Source organism: Balaenoptera physalus (genome assembly GCF_965194825.1).
Source record: "Balaenoptera physalus genome assembly, chromosome: 20".
NCBI classification, from domain to species: Eukaryota; Metazoa; Chordata; class Mammalia; order Artiodactyla; family Balaenopteridae; genus Balaenoptera; species Balaenoptera physalus.
In genome coordinates, this window is record NC_138901.1 from 62,855,223 (window position 1) to 62,876,272 (window position 21,050).

The 21,050-nt window shown below is 42.5% G+C and overlaps 2 protein-coding genes across 24 annotated transcripts in view; one reads left to right on the forward strand and one right to left on the reverse strand.

The window, feature by feature from the left end:
- PIGL (phosphatidylinositol glycan anchor biosynthesis class L) overlaps positions 1 to 2,851 on the reverse strand; it is a gene marked incomplete at its 5' end in the record, with an annotated part of 61,886 nt that extends 59,035 nt beyond the window's left edge. For all 3 annotated transcript variants that reach the window (XM_082441096.1, XM_082441095.1, XM_082441094.1), the window contains one exon: positions 2,614 to 2,851. In XM_082441096.1, coding sequence (XP_082297222.1) covers positions 2,614 to 2,851 — 238 coding nt within the window. The remainder of the gene's footprint in view (positions 1 to 2,613) is intronic.
- Positions 2,852 to 3,196: 345 nt separating this feature from the next.
- NCOR1 (nuclear receptor corepressor 1) overlaps positions 3,197 to 21,050 on the forward strand; it is a gene marked incomplete at its 3' end in the record, with an annotated part of 145,572 nt that continues 127,718 nt past the window's right edge. For 12 of the 21 annotated variants that reach the window (XM_082441005.1, XM_082441023.1, XM_082441009.1 and 9 more), the window contains exon 1: positions 3,792 to 3,953. Of the gene's footprint in view, positions 3,334 to 3,775; positions 3,954 to 13,556; positions 13,576 to 21,050 lie in introns of those variants that run through there. The other 9 variants (XM_082441024.1, XM_082441006.1, XM_082441007.1 and 6 more) reach the window with 4 other exon arrangements.

A 21,050-nucleotide genomic window follows, 5' to 3' on the forward strand; every position in this document is an offset into this window, starting at 1 on the left:
CCATAGTCTTTTCTCTGTCAATTACAGCTTTCATTATGTTATATCACAAGTTATTAACTTCCTATTTTTCAGGTTAGAACAAATCAGGGAGGTGGGTAATGTTTAGTCCGTACATTTTTTAAATGAGTTGGGGATTTTAAAAATAATTTAAAAAATTACAAGAGAAAACAATTTAAACAGAAAGTTGGATTCAGAGGAAATAATGAAAGACAACAATGAAGATACTGAGTTTTAGTATGTGTCAAGGGCGTGGTCTTATACTTTTATTGAAAAAAATTTTGATTTCTGGTCTCAACCTACTAAAAAATAAGGAGAAATTTATTAAAGAATCCTGTGTACCTATAATACTTTGTAAATAAAATCCAGGCATCTTGTAACAAATTTTGCTTATAATTTGATTCCGATAGTTGTAATATGAAACATAAATAAAATTAAAAGCAAACAAAAAAATGAGGCCATTACTTGCATATATTTGCAGTTAATATCCTTAATAGCACAAACTGAGAAGAAAAGTGCTTAGATTGAAGTTCTCAATATTTATGAAAAATGGTTTAATCTTACTGGCAACAAAAGATTTTGAAGGAAAAAAATGTTAGTCAAATCAAGAAATATTATACATAAAGAGATTATTTGTAATAGAGATAACCTGGGGGGGGAAAAACCCTAAATATATGTATAATAAGGGATGACTAACTAAATTAAGGTTTATCTGTATGAAACCGTTTAAAAGGCTATATATCTAGTTCTTATTAACATAGGTAAATACTTAAAATATAAGTTTCAGAAGGACATGGTCCTAACCTAGCTTGTTTTCAGTTTTATTCCTAGGGCAGAGAATAAGTCCTGGCAGACAGACTTTTTTTAATTAAAAACGTTTTTTTATGAAGACTTTTTTTTAAAGAGCAGTTTTAGGTTCACAGCAAAATTGAGGGGAAGGTACAGAGAGTTTCCATAAACTCCCTGTCCTCACACACGTACAGCCTCCCCCATTATCAGCATCTCCCACCGGATGGTACACTTGTTACAATCGATGAACCTACACTGACACATAATAATCACCCAAAGTCCATGGTTTACTTTAGGGTTCACTCCTGGTCTTGTACATTCTATGGGCTTGAACAACTGTATAATGACATGCACCCATCATTATATTGTACCATACAGAGTGTTTTCACTGCCCTAAGAATCCTCTCTGCTCTGTCTATACATCCTTCCTCTCATCCCAACCGCTGAACCCCACTGATCTTTTTACTGTCTCCATAGTTTTGCCTTTTCCAGATTGTCACATAGTTGGAATCACACAGTACAAAGCCTTTTCAGATTGGCTTCTATCACTTAGTAATACGCATTTAAGATTCTTCCTTTTCATGGCTTGATAGCTCATTTCTTTTTGCCTCTAATATTCCATTGTCTGGCTGGACCACAGTTTATTTATCCACTCACCTACTGAAGGGCATCTTGGTTGCTTCCAAGTTTTGTCAATTATGAATAAAGCTTCTGTAAACATCTGTGTGCAGGTTTTTGTGTGAACATGTTTTCAGTTCCTCTGGGTAAATACCAAGGAGGGCTATTGCTGGATGGTTTGGTAAGAGTATGTTTAGGTTTGTAAGAGACTAACTACCAAACTAACTGCCTTACAAAGTGGCTGAACCATTTTGCGTTCCCACCAACAATGAATGAGAGAGTTCCTTTGCTCCACATCCTCACCAGCATTTGCTGTTGTCAGTGTTCCGGATTTTGGCCATTTTAATAGGGAGTAGTGCACAGAAATCTTTAATAAATATTTGAGAAATTAATGAAAAGGTAATATTCGGTGAAAAATATAAAATCTTATAAAATGTGCTTATTGAGAAAAATCTGTAGAGAAAAAGAACTGGTACGAAACAACCAAATGGGAAAAGAGGTCACTGGGCATTTGTTAAAAACAGCTTTATTGAGGTATGATTTTTACATACCATAAAAATTCACCCATTATATATGTACACTTCAATTATTTCATTTATACAGCTGTGCAATTTCCACCATAACCCAGTATCATGGTCAATTTCTGTTTTCTCATTCCATCTTTTCTGTATGGTAAAGAAGGACTTAATTCCTTGAAAGGCCCCAGTGAAAGCTGGGTGGAGTTGAACTCTAAAATGACCTATCAGATTATTTTCTAGTCTAATGATCTCTCTCTTCAATTTGATACATGCATCTTTCCAGCACAAAGTGGACTGAAGGGCTGATGAGGCATGACACTGCCCACATTCTGTTTGGTCGTTATTCTTGGCCCTCCTGGAAATGAAAAGGTTCCACAGGATACTGATTACAGTCGCACTTCCCAACGCGGATGTAGGTACTGAATGGAAGCAAATGTGAGCTCCCGGGTCCTGCTAGCGGAGAGCGGAGCTCGCACGCTGCCCACGCCTCCCTACGCACCTGGGAAGCCTGCCCTACAGCTCTCAGGCTGGGGCCACCGATTCTCGGTGAAGCGCCCGGAGAAGGGACCTCCAGTGTATTCACCTGGCTCCCTACGACAGAGACCCCTCCGGGAAGAAGTCGACTGAGACAGGTTGGCGCCTAAATGCCTTCCCAGCCCCGGCTCCCCGCGCCCCGCCTACAGCTTCCTACCTGAGGAGAAGCAGAGCAGGGACACCTGGTGCCGCAGGCGGGCCAAGCCTAGAACGGTGGGAGCAAAGAACATGGCTTCATCGTCGGGGTGCGCGGTCACCAACAGAGTCCGGCTTCCGGCTCCCGGCAGGCCAGCCTGCTCCGGACTCTTCATTCGCTCCCAGGAGTCCCAAACCCAGAGGAAGCCCCATGCCAGAACCACCGCCGCCAAACACAGCAGCAGACCCACCACTTCCATGCCCTGAGGAAGCACTGCGCCTGCGCAGGAGGGGAGGCGACCGCCGGGCCGGCTCCGGCGGGAAACCAGCGCTCGCGGAAACCGCGTTCCGAGAGGAAATCTGTCCGGTTGCGCTGCTCCAACGGCCGGAGGTTTTAAGCGTCGGGCTGTGTGCTCTGACACGGACGCCTCCCAGCACCTCTTCACGGGCTCCCGCTACTTTACGCGGCCTTTACGAGCTCTCGTGCCCGCTCGGTTTCAGGGCTGAGCCGACCCCCTTGCCGTCCACACAGTACTTAAGGGGAAGCGTCTGAAAAGAACCCCCAACATCTTCAGTGCGAGTTTCTCCTGTCTTTACGTCACCATTTTATCACTCATTTCTTAAAACCCGGACTTTCTCGTAATTATCCGGGTGAACACCGACTTTGTTTCTCCTCCCTAATTCTGGGATGTGGAGTGGCGGCTTCTCTAACGGAAAAGTATGCGGTGGCGAGGCCCGTCCGGTCAGTTCCTTGGGAGCGTGAGGCCGAGAGCGCACTTGGCGGGCGCGGGGGCCCGGGCTCCTCGGAGGGGCCGGAGGGAGGGCCGGCATCACGGGCGGGTCGGCCTCGCACGGCCTTTCAGGCAGGCCCGCTGCGAACGCAGCCTGAGCCCGGGAAGCAGCTGCGCGGGTGGCTGCGCGCCCCCCGGGCCCCCGCTTCCCTCCTGCCCTCAGCCCGGGCTCTCAGGCCCGGGGCACGGCCTCGCTCCTTCCCTTTCCCACGCCCGCGGGGAGTCCCGGGCGCGATGGCAGCGCCCTGGGTCCGCCGCCGGGCCGAGGGGGTACGCCAGGGGGCCGGGAAGCTCGGCCAGCGGAGGGAGTCGGCCTCCCAGCCTCCGGAAGGAGGAGGAGCCGGAGCAGCCTCAGCCGCGGCCGCCGGGCCGGCGGGTGGGGGGGGTGGAGGAGAGGGGTTGAATCAAGATGGCGGCCGAGGTGGCGAAGCAGCAGCGGCGGCGGCGGCGGCGACTGGAGTGAGCGCCCGGCTCGCCGCGCCGACCAGGGCCCGGGCAGGGTCGCGCGCGGGGCCGCGTCCTGCCCCTCAGGCCCGGGGCCGCGTCGGCCGCCGCGCTTCGTCCGCTCCCGGTGAGTAGGCCCGGCGCCCTCAGTCCGGCCTCCGGGCCTCCGCTAGCCCGGGGCCGCCGAGGGCTCCGGGGCACCGGCCGCGGGGGAGGCTTTCCGGCCGGCGAGGGGTGTCGCGGGCCCGGCGGCTCGGGACCCGCCCAGCCGCCGGCCTCTTGCCCTCGGCGGCTGGGGCGAGCCGGGCGCGGCGGGGAGCGGGGCCGGGCGAGCGGGGGAGGCTCGTGGAGTTTGGAGGAAGAATGGGCTGCGGCCGGGCCGGGGCGCCCAGGGTGTTCTGCGGGGAGCGGGCTGCGGGGCCCGAGGCGGGCGCGGGCCGGGGCCGCGGGTGGGGCCGGCGCAGGTGGCGGCCTGCTCTCCCTCCGGGGCGGAGTTGGTGGCTGCCCGGGAGTGTGCAAGAGGTCAGGGCGGGTGACAGCGGTGGACAAGTGCCTGAAGAGCAAACTAGTTCACCTTTGCGACCAAACCACTTGGGGTGTAATGGCGAAGGGAGGGCGGGGGAGACGGTGGAGATCGGAACCCGGTACCTTCTGCCTTTTACCGTTGCTGTTTAGTGTGAATTCTCTTTTGGGGGGAGGAGGGATTCGAGAAACTGTAATTGAGAAGTCAGTCTTAGTGGCGAGGAGACTGAATTCTTCGAATTAGCCGGATTAGGTATAGTCGTGTATTAAAGGTGTGGGTGGGAATAGGTGATATTTGTGAAAAGTGTTTGCTCAGAAAGTGTCAGTTTTCTTTTACCGATGTTGCATGCTACAGTGCCGCTTCTCCAGAGTTACCCTTGGAGAGTAGAGGTGTGGGTAATTCTAATCTTTGGGATTAGCGTTTTCACCTGCATCAGATTTGCTTCCCCAAGTATATCCTAATTGTACTGAAATTTACATTCCTTGCGTGCACCTTGGTGAGGCGGTGACTGGAGGCGGAACGTGGCGTAAAGAGCAACAGGCCTGGGATTTTAAAATGCCTACAAATATTCATTCATTCGTTCAACATGTCGTGATCAATAACTGCTGCTGATTGGTCACATGTGACTCTCTCTTGGATAACTGAAGAGTTGATGGCATTATTTAATTTTTAATAGTTTTTGAAAATGTTTTGATGTATCCTTTCATAAAGATATTTATCGGCAGAACTAACTTGCCCAGTCTCAGGAGCAGACCAATTTTGGAATATTATTTAGACATGGGTGAAGATTACAGAATAAGCAAGTTGTTGCAGAAAGAAACATTGTCTTTATTTTCTCATTCTGTTAAAATCCAGTGGAGGTTTATTTATTTATTTTAATATTTATAGTACACAGTTGCTTTGCCTTGCTTTGAGCACACCTGTTAATGGAAATCAAGGTTAACACACACACATGTATATAAATAATATGCACATACATACATAAGGATGTGATTACTTGCAGTACCAAAATACTCTTTCCTTTTACAAAAGGCTTGCCATATGTTGGACTCCTACCCCAGAGAAAATATAATACAAAGAGTCCTGATTCCTCCTTTAACGGTGTCATTTTGGAACATGATCAGTCTTTCTCTGCTTGTTTTCCTCATCTATGATAGCAGGAAAACATCTGCTCTCCTAGGTTGCTGCTGTGAGCCTAAAAGAGCTGTTATGAAATTGCTTTACAGAGATTGAAAAGGTTATATTTCTGTGCCAGAGTAACAGCTCCCTCTTCTCTCCTGAAATACTTTAGCTGCATATCTCCTCTCATGGCATTTACACTTTCTACCTTGTATTTAGGTACGTACCTGTTTTATCTCCTATTGAGGGCGGAATGGAGCCTTCTCTGACTTTATCTTGGAGGCAATGCCTAGGATATTGACACTGCAAATGTTTATTGAACGAATAAACATTGTATTCTAATTAGGGAAATGTGTTCGCATTACAGCTTACCAAATACACCTGCTAACCTGCTGTGACATATTTATATAGCTGTGATTCTCTCCATGACCTATGAGGAATACATTTTAAAAAATATATATTTATTTATTTATTTATTTTTGGCTGCATTGATTGGGTCTTTGTTGTTGCGCGCGGGCTTTCTCTAGTTGTGGCGAGCGGGGTGGCTACTGTTCGTTGCGGTGCACGGGCTTCTCATTGCGGTGGCTTCTCTTGTTGTGGAGCACGGGCTCTAGGCGCACGGGCTTCAGTAGTTGTGCCTCACGGGCTCAGTAGCTGTGGCTCGCGGGCTCTAGAGCGCAGGCTCAGTAGTTGTGGCGCACGGGCTTAGTTGCCCCGCGGCATATGGGATCTTCCTGGACCAGGGCTCGAACCCGTGTCCTCTGTATTGGCAGGCGGATTCTTAACCACTGCGCCACCAGGGAAGCCCAGGAATAAGTATTTTTTAACTGGGTGTCTTGTTGGATTTAATCATATAGTAAAACTTAAGAATTTGCCCTGCCCACATAATTTTTTAAAAAAGCACAGAATGCTCAAAATTAACTATCTTTGAGTTTGAGTAAAATTTGTTCCAAGGCCAAGCATATTTGGATTAATCAAGTTGTTTTTAAGCTTTTTTTTTTTTTTTTTTTGTAAATTTTGTGAAGTGGGAGATTGTCTTGCCATTGTTATCTGCAGGAGAAAAGCAGAGGCCTTTCAATATGCCAGGGATTGATGTAGGTAAATGTCAGGCTATTTGTTACTCAGGTTTTTTGTGTTTGTTTTGTTGTTCAGTTTTAACTGTATTTTGTGACCTGTCTTTTTTTTTTTTTTTTGTGACCTGTCTTAATTGCAATTTCAAATTCTTAACTGATGCCTGAGAATGGTAGAGATCTCAAATACTTAAGTTACTTCCTTGTGTTCATTTACTTCAGAGACTGGATTTTACTGGAATACGGTACAAAGGTTGTCAGAATTTATTATGTCTGGACTTATCTGTTGGTGTGTAGTTCATTCACTTGTTCAACCAGTGTGGCATGCTGTATGTTTACAGCATGTTACTAAATTCTATAGAAGTATAAAGTTGACCAGATCAGTTACATGCACAAAGAACTCAGTCTGTAGATTGATACTTTGTCCTTTTCAGGTTTAATGTTGCAAAAGTACATTTAGATAGAATATTATTATTATGTTTCCTCCTAGGAGCCATGCATCCCCACAGCCTCATACTCCTTGACAGTCAGGTCTAGAGCTGCCCATTCCAGCCTCTTCTGACTTTAAGCCCAGCTTCTCCTGATCAGTCCAGCTCCAGGTGACTTGGCATCTCCTGTCATGCTGCCCTGTCCCTTTAATTGTATTATTGGTCTAGTATTTTTATTTTATGGCTGTTTAATTTCCCTGGTGTTTATGGCCTATTTTCCCCCAACTAAATTGTGAGGATCTCTGAAGAGCAAAGGTCTCACATTTCTTTGAGTTTCTTAGTGCATCTGGTTTGAAGCCATGCCAGTATTGCTGCTCAAAAAAGTTTGAGAATTCTATCTTAATAAATAGCAATTTAATAAAGAGTATCAAATCTTGTGTTAGATACCCCTAAAAAAAAAAAAAAAAAAGAAAGAAAACATTGGTTTTTCTATCAGGACTCCTTAGGAGTATTGAAAAGCTATGAAAGCTTCTGTCATGTAGCAATAACTGTATGTAGAGCATCTGTTTTTTATTTTGGTATTACTGTGGTGGTGGTTTTCCTTGAACATTTTTACTGTTCTACCATTTTTTTCTACCCCAGAAGCTTGTAAGCTTGTGTGGTCAAAATATTACTTGGATATTACTTGGATTGTTTTCAGATACAACATTTTTTTTGGGGGGAGGGGCTCCTCTTTGCATGTGAAAATGAGACCATACAAAGCCATGAGAATGTTCTTGGGGAGCTCTTCAGTTTGATTCTTCCATGTGTGCTGCTGTTACTTTTATTTAATAATAATCTCAAAGACAATCTAAATTGGTTAAAATAAAATGCTCATAATTTATAGAGTTACAGAATGTAGAGTCATGTAGATTATCTAGTCTTACTTGTTTTACTGGTGAATAAACTGAGGGTCACTGAATTGAAGGGGTCTGGCCTAAATTGTTACTGTTGGCCAGTAGCAGAATCCAGTCTTCTGCCTTCCAGGGTAGCTCCTTCTGGGACACCATATAATCCATGGGATGAGTCAATGTGATGATTGACTACTACTTAAAACAAAAATTGGGGTGGGTGGGGAATGAGTGGTCAGTCACTCAGCTTAGATATTGAATGTAGGTACTTCCCTAACTTTACATTTCTGCAGTGAAAATATAGCTTGAAAAAAATTGGTATTGGTCTACATTAGTAACATGATCACCAGGAATTATTTGTCTCATTTTTTTTTTAATTTTTATTTATTTATTTATTTATGGCTGTGTTGGGTCTTCGTTTCTGTGCGAGGGCTTTCTCTAGTTGTGGCAAGTGGGGGCCACTCTTCATCGCGGTGCGCGGGCCTCTCACTATCGCAGCCTCTCTTGTTGCGGAGCACAGGCTCCAGACGCGCAGGCTCAGTAGTTGTCGCTCACGGGCCTAGTTGCTTCGCCGCATGTGGGATCTTCCCAGACCAGGGCTCGAACCCGTGTCCCCTGCATTGGCAGATTCTCAACCACTGCGCCACCAGGGAAGCCCCTATTTGTCTCATTTTTAATCTGCTATGATGACTGTCTTCTTAAACAGAAATGTCTTTAAGGTTATCTGGACCTACTGATGTTTCATGGAATTTAAGTGTTACAGTGATGGAAATTTTATTATGCCAATGGTTAGGTACCTCTGAGATACAAATAGATAGGTTAAATTATTTTATATATTAGTTACTGCTTGCTTCACTTACTCTCAAACTTCTGGACTTTTTTTTAAAGTGTGAGAAACTTCAATTGTTATATGAAAGCTTAGATAAATAACGTAAACATGAACTATCTTTTTAATGCCATGTTGAAAACTAATATATAATGTTAGTTTTCGATAGGTACTCATGCCATAAAATTTATTTTAAAGGAAAAGGCGTAGTATTCTTTTTAAACTAATGTCCTCACATGAATACTGAAGCATGGCATGTGTGTTTTTAAATAAATTTTATTTATTTTTTAATTTATATTTGGCTGCGTTGGGTCTTCGTTACTGCGCGTGGGCTTTCTGTAGTTGCCGCGCGCGGGGGCTACTCTTCATTGCGGTGCGCGGGCTTCTCACTGCGGTGGCTTCTTGTTGCGGAGCATGGGCTCTAGGCTTGCGGGCTCAGTAGTTGTGGCACACGGGCTCAGTAGTTGTGGCTCGTGGGCTCTAGAGCGCAGGCTCAGTAGTTGTGGCGCATGGGCTTAGCTGCTCTGCGGCACGTGGGATCTTCCTGGACCAGGCCTCGAAACCATGTCCCCTACATTGGCAGGCTGATTCTTAACCACTGTGCCACCAGGGAAGTCCCATGGCATGTTTTTTTACTCCACTTGGGCTGTTAAATAATATGCCTCTTTTGTGTTGCATTAAGAAGGGTTGTTTTTTCCCATTCTGTGCTCTTTTCTGGAATGCTATTTCCCTACCTTACTTTTCCAAACTCTACCGCACCTACATACTGCCTATTTTTTGAGGGGTTTTGAGCACATATCACTTAATCCAGGAAGTCAGTCTCCTCCTCCTCCCTCTTCTCTGAAGAAAGTGTTTTATGGTCTGGAAATTCTTAATGCCTAACTTATGCCTCTGCTATAACGTCATAGTTATTTATGTGCATGCCCGTTTAGTCCCCACTAGACCATAAGCCCATTGTGGGCATGTCTGTGTCTCAGTTATTTTTGATCCTTCCCCTGCCCCCACTCCCAGAATAACACTCTGTCCCCAGGAATGGTGTAGTAGAAATTTGTTGAATGCATAAAAAGCAGCTCAGCTGCTGGAGTTACTTGGTGCAGCTGTGGAAGCCAACGGATACACATTTGGGAACTTGATGATGAATAGTTTTTGGAAATAAAAAAACAGGTAGAAATTCACCAGCGTCAGTGAGATAAAATATCTGTTATCAGTGAATTATTAAAGCATTTCTTTAAAAAAGTATTTCTCTCAGTTTACTGGGATTTTTGGGAGAAAGAGAAAGTAAGCGCAGAATCAGTTCATCTCAGATTATTTGTATTTCCAGGTAATATTAGAACAAAAATGGGTTAATTTATATATGCAGGGAACTTTGGAGTTCAGTGCTAGGGAAAAAATGTGAGTTAGGAATAGTTGGTTTATAGGATTATTATAAAATCCCTTTGAAGGGATCCCTTTGAAAGAATAGTACTTGATTAGTTTTATATCAAAAATTAAATTTTTGAGTAGATTAGTCAAGAACAAAGGAAGAGAAAAGTTAAGATTACCAAATTATTTTGATCCCCGCCCCCCGCCGGCAGTTTCTACTTGAGGAATAAAGTTTGGGGTGTTTTTCTGGTTTTTTTTCTTCGTTACACATAAACTGAAATTAAACCAGAATAAATTGAGGTTACATTTTTTTAGGAAAATTTGACTCAGTTGTTAGGAGGGTCACCTTTATGGTTAGAGATTGCCTCCCCCCCCCATACTTTACTTAACTGATAGGCTCTTTTCTTGACATTTTTGTTGTCATACACAGTTTAGCGTCAGAGTAATCTGTTTTCAGCAGTTCATTTCCCTTGGCAATAGCACAGGGAATTGTATAATTTTGAAATGTTTTAAGTAGTAATCATCATGCCTGTGAACTCCTGTTCAAAGACATTTAACTTTGTATTACTTTTGATTAAGTTCTTTTAATTTAGTTTGGAATAACGATAACTTTTATTTGGAATGAAACCAAAACTTGTGCTTTCTAGGAGTTACAGCCTGAAATATACACAGTGTAAATATACCAGAAGTAGGGAGTGTGTAGTCCATTAACTGAGTGTGTGAGTGTGAGAGAATGGGGTGGGGCAGGAGGAGCGAAGGGGGGAGGGCATAAACTGAGCAGGAGGGGAGGGGTGGAAGAAGTTACTCTATATTTACACAAAACCATTTTAATGAGTGAAGGGGGATATGTTATTTTGAAATCTTTACTTGTCTTTTATTTACTATAAGTAATACATTATTTTACAGAAGTGCAATATGGAAGTATATAAAGAAATTGAAAGCTCCACTTTCTAGATGTAATTTGCTAAGTGTTGTGTATTCGTTCAGGTTTTTTTTTTTTTTTTTTTTCTGTGTGTATGTAATTTTCTGTATTATGGGACCATGATATGCTTTTCTTGTGTATACTGCTGTACCATGTTGGTATTTTTAGAGCTACTTCTGTCATGAACAGTTACATAGTATTTCACTTATAAAAAGAAAACACTATAATTTGTTTAATCAGTTTCCGGCCAGGAGTGTTTTGTCAGAAAAACAAAGCTGTAGTGAATTATTTGTGTGTGTGTGTATGTATGTGTATTTATTTTGTATATTTATGCAAGCAGCTTTGTAGCATAGATTTCTAAAGTAGTGTTGCAGATACGTGAATAGTGTAGATTTGGATAGATATTGTCACAGTGTATGGGTATGCTCCAGACCCTGGCCAGCACTGGATATTACACATTAAAGCATTTTGCCAATTTAAGAAGTGGAAAAAGGGACTTCCCTGGTGGCACAGTGGTTAAGAATCTGCCTGCCAGTGCAGGGGACACGGGTTTGATCCCTGGACCAGGAAGATCCCACATGCCGGGGAGCAACTAAGCCCGTGCACCACAACTACTGAGCCTGTGCTCTGGAGCCCGTGAGCCACAACTACTGCAGCCCGAGCGCCTAGAGCCCGTGCTCCGCAACAATAGAAGTCACCGCAATGAGAAGACTGCGTTCCGCAACGAAGAGTAGCCCCCGATCTCTGCAACTAGAGAAAGCCCACGCACAGCAACGAAGACCCAATACGGCCAAAAAATAAATTAATTAAAAAAAAAAAGTGGAAAAAAAAAGTGATTCTAATTGGCCTTTATCAATTGCTACTGATGCTGAACATTTTTTAAATGAAGGGAGTTGTATTTCTTTTAGAAATTATCTGCTTTTGTTCTTTGGTTATTTTTTGATGGGATTATTGGTGTTTTTCAGATTGATTTGAAGATCTGTTTACATATTAGGGTATTCACTTTTTACGTATGTGCACATCCCCCTACCCCCCAGCTGTTCTTTTGTAGTATTATGTAGTTAGATATATCCAACTGGGACTGTGCTGGCTATGTGACCTTGGGCAGATTGCTTAACCTCTCTAAGCCTTAATTTCCTTATTTGTAGAATGGAAATGGAGATAACGTAAATAACATTTAGCATAGTGGCTGGCACATGGTAAGTGAAAATTCTAAATGTTAGCTGTTTTCATTATTGGTCTGTATATGGCTTCTGGGTTTCATGCTCTGCTTAGACCTTCCTTAGTCTAAAATTTAAAATATTCATCCATCTATTAAACTGAAAAAGCAAAGTGAGGAATATTAAGTATAGTATGTTACTGCTTGTTTTAAATTTATTTATTTATTTATTTATGGCTGTGTTGGGTCTTCGTTTCTGTGCAAAGGCTTTCTTTAGTTGTGGCAAGCGGGGGCCACTCACTATCGTGGCCTCTCTTGTTGCGGAGCACAGGCTCCAGACGCGCAGGCTCACTAATTGTGGCTCACAGGCCCAGTTGCTCCGTGGCATGTGGGATCTTCCCAGACCAGGGCTCGAACCCGTGTCCGCTGCATTGGCAGGCAGATTCTCAACCACTGCGCCACCAGGGAAGCCCCCTACTGCTTGTTTTAAGGGGGAAAAATAGTGTGTACATATTTGCTTTTATATCATAGAATATTTCTGAAACAAAACCTAAGAAACTGGTATTCCTTGTTGCTTGCTGTAGGATGGAGAACTGAGAGGCACATGAGTGAGATACTTGATTGTATACCTTGATTGTATTTGTTTTTTTTGGCCGTGTTGGATCTTTGTTGCTGTGTGCAGCCTTTCTCTAGCTGCTGAGAGCAGGGGCTACTCTTCGTTGCGGTGCGCTGGCTTTTCATTGCGGTGGCTTCTCTTGTTGCGGAGCATGGGCTCCAGGCGCATGGGCTTCAGTAGTTGTGGCACGTGGGTTCAGTAGTTGTGGCTTGCAGGCTCAAGAGCGCAGGCTCAGTAGTTGTGGTGCATGGGCTTAGTTGCTATGCGGCATATGGGATCTTCCTGGACCAGGGCTCGAACCCGTGTCCCCTGCATTGGCAGGCGGATTCTTAACCACTGTGCCGCCAGGGAAGTCCCTTGATTGTATTTTTAAAACAAAGAAGTCTTTAGATTTTAATTTTTTATTGTTTCTTTTTTTTTTTTTTTTTTGCTTTGCCTTTCTTCCTTTTCCTTTTTTAAACTTCTAATTTTTGGGGTCCATCTGGAATTCATTTCTAATATAGGACATGAGGTAGACATATATTTTGGGGGGACAGAGGTGTGTATGTTTTTTCCCCTGAAGTAACCAGTTGTGTCAGCACCATTTGGTGAATAATCCAGCCTTTGCCCCAGTTAGCAGATTTGCACCTTTCATCAATTTACTAAATATGTTTGGCACTGTTTCTAATCTGTTATGTTTTCTTGATATATGTTATCATATCCTTTAAATTACTATTGTTTTATAATTTTAATACTGGTAGGGTTAGTCATCTGTTCATTACTCTTTTTTTTTTTTTTTCAGACTTTGGCAATTCTGGTCTATGTATTCTTCTGGATGAACTTCAGAATCACTCTGTGAGGTTCAAAAAGAAATCTTGCTGAGATTTTTATCGGGAATACTGAATAGTGATTGGCACAATTGAATTCATAGGTGTTAATTTTAGGAAAATTGACACCTTTGTGTACCTCCTATCCTTTTGTTCAAACAGACTTTTATGTTCTTCAGTAGATTTTCAAACTTCCCTTCAAATAAGTTCTGCACATTTCTTGTTTCTTTTGTCCAACGAATACAGTAGGGAATCACACAGGGGGTTTATATTCTAGTGGGGGAAGACAGTGTAAGTAAGACAGACGACTGCATTTCAGATTATGATTAATCTGTAGGAGAACAAAAAGGGTAACTGGAGGGTGGCTGGGAGAGGCCCTTCTGAGAAGCTGGCACTTGAACTGAGACCTAATTTTGAGGAGTCCTCGGCCCCAAGGCTGAGCCAGGGAGAGCGTTCCAGGCAGAGAGCAAAGAAGGACAAAGGCCTGAGTCAAGGAAGGGCCTGGCCCTGGGTGAGGGAGCTGGAAGGAAGCTCCTTGTGGCCTCCTGAGCAGTAGGGGGGGTGGGGGGGCGGGCGGGAGCTCCTGGGCCACAGTGAGGAGTTCCGATCCTGTTTGAAGTGCGTGGCAGCTCCTGAGGAGTCTTGAGCAGAAGAGCGATGTGTTCTGACTTACGGTTTAAAAAACATTTGGCTTTTTGAGTGGAGAAAGTATTGAAGTGGGAAGTCCAATTAGGAGTTTCTTGCAGCAAGAGATGAGGATGGGGGTAGTCAAGATGGAGAAGCATGGGAGGCTTGGGGGCGGGCCATGGAAGGAAGGCTAGGACTTGCTGTTGGAATGGGTGTGTTGAGAGCTAAGAACTGTTAGGTGCTGGGGAGGCCATGTGTGGAAAGAAGAGATGGTCCCTGCCCTCACAGGTCTCTGATGGTTTTGTTTATTATTATTATTATTTTTGTATAGAATTCAGTACCTTTTAAGTCAGTTGCTTTTTTTCTACTTTATTTTGGTATATACCATAGAAGTAGAGTCTGTTCATTAGACTTGTTTTATTTTGCTTCCTAACCTTTAGCAGCCTCTCTTAGCAGGTCAGAGGGAGGCAGCAAAACATTATCTTTAAGATAGCTCTGAGCTAAAAAAATTACCTTGAAGAAGTTACTTAGCCTCTCCAAAGCCTTTCTTAGGGGTAGTAGTAGAACTAGTGGTTTAGGTGAGCTCGTGCACACCATGCTCTTAGTACACTGCCGGGGATGTAGCAAAGGCTCAATAAATGGTGACTGTTTGTTATTCTCCTTAGGTATTGTCATGTCTATTAATCCCAAGCATCCAAAGTTAAAAATTTTCTGATCTCAATACCCTGTTCTTTGTTTGTGTTGATGGAGGAGAGGGTTGGTAAATAGTTGTCCTTTTTTTTTTTTTTTTTTTTTTAAAGTCTTTATTGAATTTGTTGCAGTATTGCCTCTGTTTCATGCTTTGGTTTTTTGGCTGCGAGGCATGCGGGATCCCAGCTCCCCGACCAGGGATCCGACCCGCACCCCCCCCGCACTGGAAAGGCGAAGTCCCAACCACTGGACCGCCAGGGGAGTCCCAATAGTTGTCCATTTCACTTTGAAATGTATTCATTCTTATATCCGGAGTGAATATTGCTCAGTTTAGAGAATTAGGTCAGTACAGTGCCGCTGTGCCACACAGGGTTCTCAGTCATCTGCCTGCTGCCATCTGCCTGCTGCCGCTGTCTTTGGAAACTTCTCCTTTCTCACCTTAGGTAGGGATAGAGTAGTGTTGTTGTTTTCACTCAAGAATTATTTATTGAATGTCTGTATTCTTAGATTAATCAAATGATTATGCCCATATTAATGTGTTCCTTTCACTGTCATATTTTATCGGGGGTAGGGTAGTCTAAAATGTCTTTTTCTTTAGCTCCCCTTAATCTGTCTTCTAAGTGAGATGTCATTATGTCAAAAGAGGCCACAAATAAAACACCTTGTTAATGACATTCCCCCAGAGTAACTCCTCCCCGCCCCGCAAAGGGAAGAATGCTTTAGATTATTTTACGGGAGAAATTCTGTTCCAGTTTAGCACCACTCTGATCTCATACAAATTACAGAATCCACTTGGATGGTTCTAGCCTCTGTCTCCTCTCCTGGAGGCTGGACCCCGAGATAGGCTCAGATGGGCTTTCTCCAAACCTTCACCAACTGAGAGACTCTTAGGTGGTTGGGATATCCCAGGGGGTGGTCCTTAACCTCTCCCTGCCTCCTGGGCTTTTGGAGTTGGGCTAGAGCTGAACTGCTTTGTGAGAATTAGTGAGACCCGATTTGCCTCAGTTTAGTATCCAGTGTTTGGCACCTGCAGTGTCATAGAGGCCATTCCCCTATGCCATACTTTTGTATCGAAAAGTATTATTTGATAGTTTAAAAGAAAATTGAATTATGTCCTTTTCCTGCTTTGGTGAAATGTGGACTTCACCTCTGTTGTGACCCTTGGTGGAGTCATTCTTGCTCATCTAAAGAGGCGTCTGTAGTCCTTCCACAGCGAAGTATATTTTTAGCTCTTTTTCCAAGACAGATTAGGCCACCTTGAAAACCTATCCAAGTACATTTTGATTATGCAAAGATTGTAGGCCAAAAGCCAGGAGTTCCTGGGGAGAAAGGATTTGTTTTTTTTGTTTTTTTGGTGGTTTTTTTTTTTTTTTAGGATTGCATTTGAAATTTTGTTTTGCAAGATAAGTTTCCGGTTGAGTAAATTTGTGTGTGAGTATGTGTGTCTTTATTATGTTAATATGGGAAGATTCAAAGAGAAATTTAAATAGACTGATTTCATTTTACTGTATTTTATTATCTGTTTGCAAAACGTTGGAGGCTAGTTCTGGGTTTATCTCCAAAATTCAGATAAAATGTGTGCTCGTCACTTACAACAATGACATCTGGTTTTAGTATATTATTTTCATCCTAGAATACAATTATGTATGTTTATGATACGAGGTTGTTGCACGTAAAACCTTGACCAGTTTTCTTAAACATTTCACAGAATTTTTATAGTCCATGAGTCAAGCATGTAACTGTGAGTTAATGAGTTTTGGAGCTATGAACTGAACTTAAAATTGGAAACTGCCATTTAAGGTTTTCCCTTCCCCTTCAGCCTCCACTTTAAACCGATTCTTTTACTTCAGTTGTTTTCAAACTGTCAAGTGTTCTGTGGAGGTGTCTTGGTGAGCCAGGACTGGAGTGAGGGTCGGAGGCAGGACGGGGATGGGGAGGGGGCTGAAAAGGCAGATTTAGGTTCCCCGTTCTCCCTGAATCAGAGTATTATGTATTTTATACATTTGGCTTCCATGTAAGATGTTTGAGGAAAGAAAGAGCACTGGTTAAACAAAGGTCTGAACTGTTGTGGTGTGTCTTGTGGGTAAGTTTTGAGGAAGGAGGTCGTAGTGGGCTCCAAGCTGCAGTTCTTGTCACCAGAGGTAGGGCCCGCTCTGACCAATAATTTTGTATCCCAGTAAGGGCTAAGCTCTAGTTTTGCTGATGTTTTGTTACCACCTGTGGTGGGCTGATAGTAACTATCTTTAATTTATTTTTAAGATAATTCAAATTAAACTTCACTAAAATCACATGAGAAAACTGGGACATCATGAAGGATTGGTTATGATAAAAGGGAAACACGGAGAAATCATTTGACTTGTATTTGAGTGACATTGAATGTACATGTTGAACTCAGGACTCATCATTGCTGAAAATGAAAATAAAACAACCCGAAAACAACACTGTACTCTATAGATTTCTCATCATGTAGGCCACTGATGGAAAAAAATTTGGATGACCTTGAGCTAAGATCTTTTCTTTTGCCTCTCCATTCCATTTATAGCTTTATTTACTTAGGATGTCTGAGTTGGGAGGAGAGCTCAGAGACAGATCACCTAAGCATTTCTTAGGGATGCAGATCAGAATTACTTGGAAAATGTATAAAATATTTGTGAACATTCATACAGTGAAATACATTACAGCAATAGAAAGAATGAAGAAGCTCTTTATGGACTCATGAAAATGATTGTCAAGATGTATTAAGATGTTAAGTAATAAAAGCAAGATATAGAACAATATATTATCTACTCTGCTCCCATTTATGTAGGGGGCAAAGTGTGTATGTGTGTGTGTGTGTGTGTGTGTGTGTGTGTGTGTGTGTGTGTGTAGGCTGTTTCTAGGATACTCCAGAAACTAGTAACTTTGGTTGCCTTTTGGGAGGACTGAGTAGAGGCTAGGGACAGCGTGAGAAGGAGATTTTTCCCTCTGTATTCTGTGGTACTTTGAGAAACTCTTAAACCGTAGGTATAATATCTATTTCCAGAAACAAAAACAAAGCACCCCCGCCTCCCCCTCCCTTGTTGACTTTTCCCCTTCCACTAGCAAGTGCAGGTGTGTAGAAAGGGAGCGCTGCCCAGGTGGTTTTTTTGTTTGTTTGTTTTGTTTTAATTAGTAGGAAGGAATGTTTTATTTTTATTCATTTATTTATTTTTAAAATTTATTTTATTTATTTGTTTTTGGCCGTGTTGGGTCTCTTTTGCTTTGCTCAGGCTTTCTCTAGTTGCGGCGAGCAGTGGCTTCTTATCGCGGAGCACAGGTCTAGGCGTGCGGGCTTCAGTAGTTGTGGCGTGTGAGCTCAGTAGTTGTGGCTCGTGGGCTCTAGAGCGCAGGCTCAGTAGTTGTGGCACACGGGCTTAGTTGCTCCGCAGCGTGTGGGATCTTCCCGGACCAGGGCTCGAACCCGTGTCCCCTGCCTTGGCAGGCGGATTCCTAACCACTGCGCCACCAGGGAAGCCCCTTGGTCGTTTTGATGGGTGGTCTCACTGCACATCTCAGCTCCTCAGAGTAGCTCATTACCTGCTGAGAAAGCTGCACAGCATCACAGAAAACACTAGCTTCTCCCATTTTTGCCGCTGACAACTTTGTGACATAGAGAAATTATTGAATTTCTCTGTGCTTCAGATTCCTGGTCTGTGAAAGCGCTGTTAGTTGGGCCTTGGCGGGGAGCAGGCAGGAAACAGTCTGGGAGGCACTGGCCCTCTTCTGACCCCTCCCCTGGCTGCTGCTGGGACAGCAGGAACAGTGCAGTGAGTAGTAGTAAGGATGGTAACATTTTAAAAGTTGCTTTCTCTTAAGTTTTCTTTTAAGGTTAGATTGAATGACAGTTCTCTAGAAAATTTTATTTTCTAAACCTAGCTGGGTAGGAATTTGGATCAAGTTGACGCACTGAATTTTGCTCTCTTCCCAAATCCTTAAGATGATGAAAAAGAAAAAAGAAAACAGAAAACTTAAGCCGTGTGTCAATAATATGTAGTATTGTTTTCTGTATTTCGAACATATGTATCATTCTACAAGTTGTTTTCACTAAACTTTACTTTTTTTGAGGTTTATATGTATTGAAACATAGCTCTAGTTTATTCATTGTAACTGCTGTATAGTATTTTATCATGAATATGGAATTTAGGCTGTCTTCAAATTTGCCTATTGCACTGCTGCAATAAATATCCTTTTGTATGTACATGCGAGTTTCTCTAGGGTATATCCTGAAATTGCTGGGTTGTAATAAGAATGATTCACATTTCAGATCGGTGTGGAAAGGCAGACATGTTTAGTAAGGGTTTTGTTTGGATAATTAACTATCAAGTAGTAAAGAAAATACATCTAGACCCCTACCTTACCATTCTTTAGAAAAAAAATTTAGATGATTAAGGAGTTAAATGTATTAAAAAACTTTAAGAAGTGTAAGAGGGGAAAGTAGAAGAATATTTGAAAATTTGGGGGGTAGAGAAGGTCTTCAGAAAGACAAAACAAGTTATGAATGCTGAAAGAAAATATTTGTAACATAAGGTCACACACCAGCAGAACCCCATGCAGTCTCCCTCACCCAGTCTCAGGCCTGGCCTCAGTCACCCTTTCCCTCACTCTCCCTCAGCATCCTTGCTTTGCCTTAGGGCTTCTCTAGTTTCTCTCCATGGAATGCTCTTGTCTTTTCAAGGCTTTGGCTCAAAAGTCATCTTAGAATATAATTTATTACCCAAACTGGGACCGTTTTGAGAAGGAAATGGAGCATAGTTAATAACTGCACTGGGATAGTAGTTGTAAATTGGATCTGTTTCAGGAAATCGGGGCATACGGTCATCCTAGCTGAGACTGGCTTTCTACCTGCCAGACATGTCTCCCTTTCCCTTCTCTTATCCTGTTTTATTTATAGCACTTTATCATAGTATTTTGTGGTCACTTATTGTCTGTGTCACCTCAAGATAAGATGCCAATCGTGGTCTCATTCTATGCCAGCATTTAGAGCTGTTGACACACAGTATATACTGCTCAGTAGATGTTAACTGAATACGTACATGGTATTTCTGCCTTTGGCCTTGAAGTCCTGTGAAGATGTGATAGACACATGAAAAATCGAGTAGTAGTGGTATATACAAATCATACTATATAAAACAAAATGTTCTTATTTATAAGAACTTTTTTTTGTGGCATGTTCTAAGTAAAATTTTTCATTAGCTAAATTTCTTAAAAAGCAATTTTCTAAGCTCGTGTATTGTATATTTAGGACAATTCCTTGAGAAACATCCTCAGGCGTTCATCTTTGGATATATCTGTATTGAATAACCAAATGAATTCCTAGAAGTGGAATTGCTGTGGTAGAGGATATGCATATTTTCAAGGCTGATGCTGTATAAATTGCCATTCTTCTTTAGAAAGCAATTTGTACCCATTTTACATACACACCAGTAATGTGTGAAACAGTACCTTTTTCTCTAAACCCTCACCAAACACTAAGCATTATTTTTTAATATTTTGCCAGTTTCTTTGTTTTACTTCTCTGTCATTATTGAAGTTGACTTCATTAATTTTATTTCCTTTGTTAATCCCATATTTCTGTCATGTCTTATATTTCTGTTGTGATCATTTGTTCTTATTGATTTGAAAGATACATATGTATATGTATATCAGAATTTTGCTGTTGTGCTTTTTCTGGTTTGCGGTTTGCCATTTTAGGGTGTCTTTGTTTTACAGAAAAATAAGAAAAATTTTTTCTCTGTCAAAGATAACAGTCTTGTTTGTGCTTTTGGGGGTTGTGCTTAGGAGGGTGTCCTCTGTCCCTCGTTTGTATATGTGTTTCTGTTAGGTTTCTTGAAAGTCCTGCAAACGTTACCTGGTCTTTTGAAGGACCTCAGATTGGAAATCACTTTGAGAATATCAGTGTCCTCAATTTTCTTGCCTTATCCTAAGCGTCAAGGAACAAATTAAAGGGACAAAAAGCTTTCTGGAGAGAGATTTAGGACAGAAACCTAAGACTGTGTGCAGTAACTCTCTAATACTGTATTTCAGCAAAAAGATGTCTTCGCTTATAAGATACTGTTATTTACCTCTAAGATTAAAGGAAAAGTACTACTCATGAAACCATAAAATGCTAGTGATTGTGGGATGGATATTGACTCCAGAGTTTTAAAGATATGAACATGTGGGTATTAG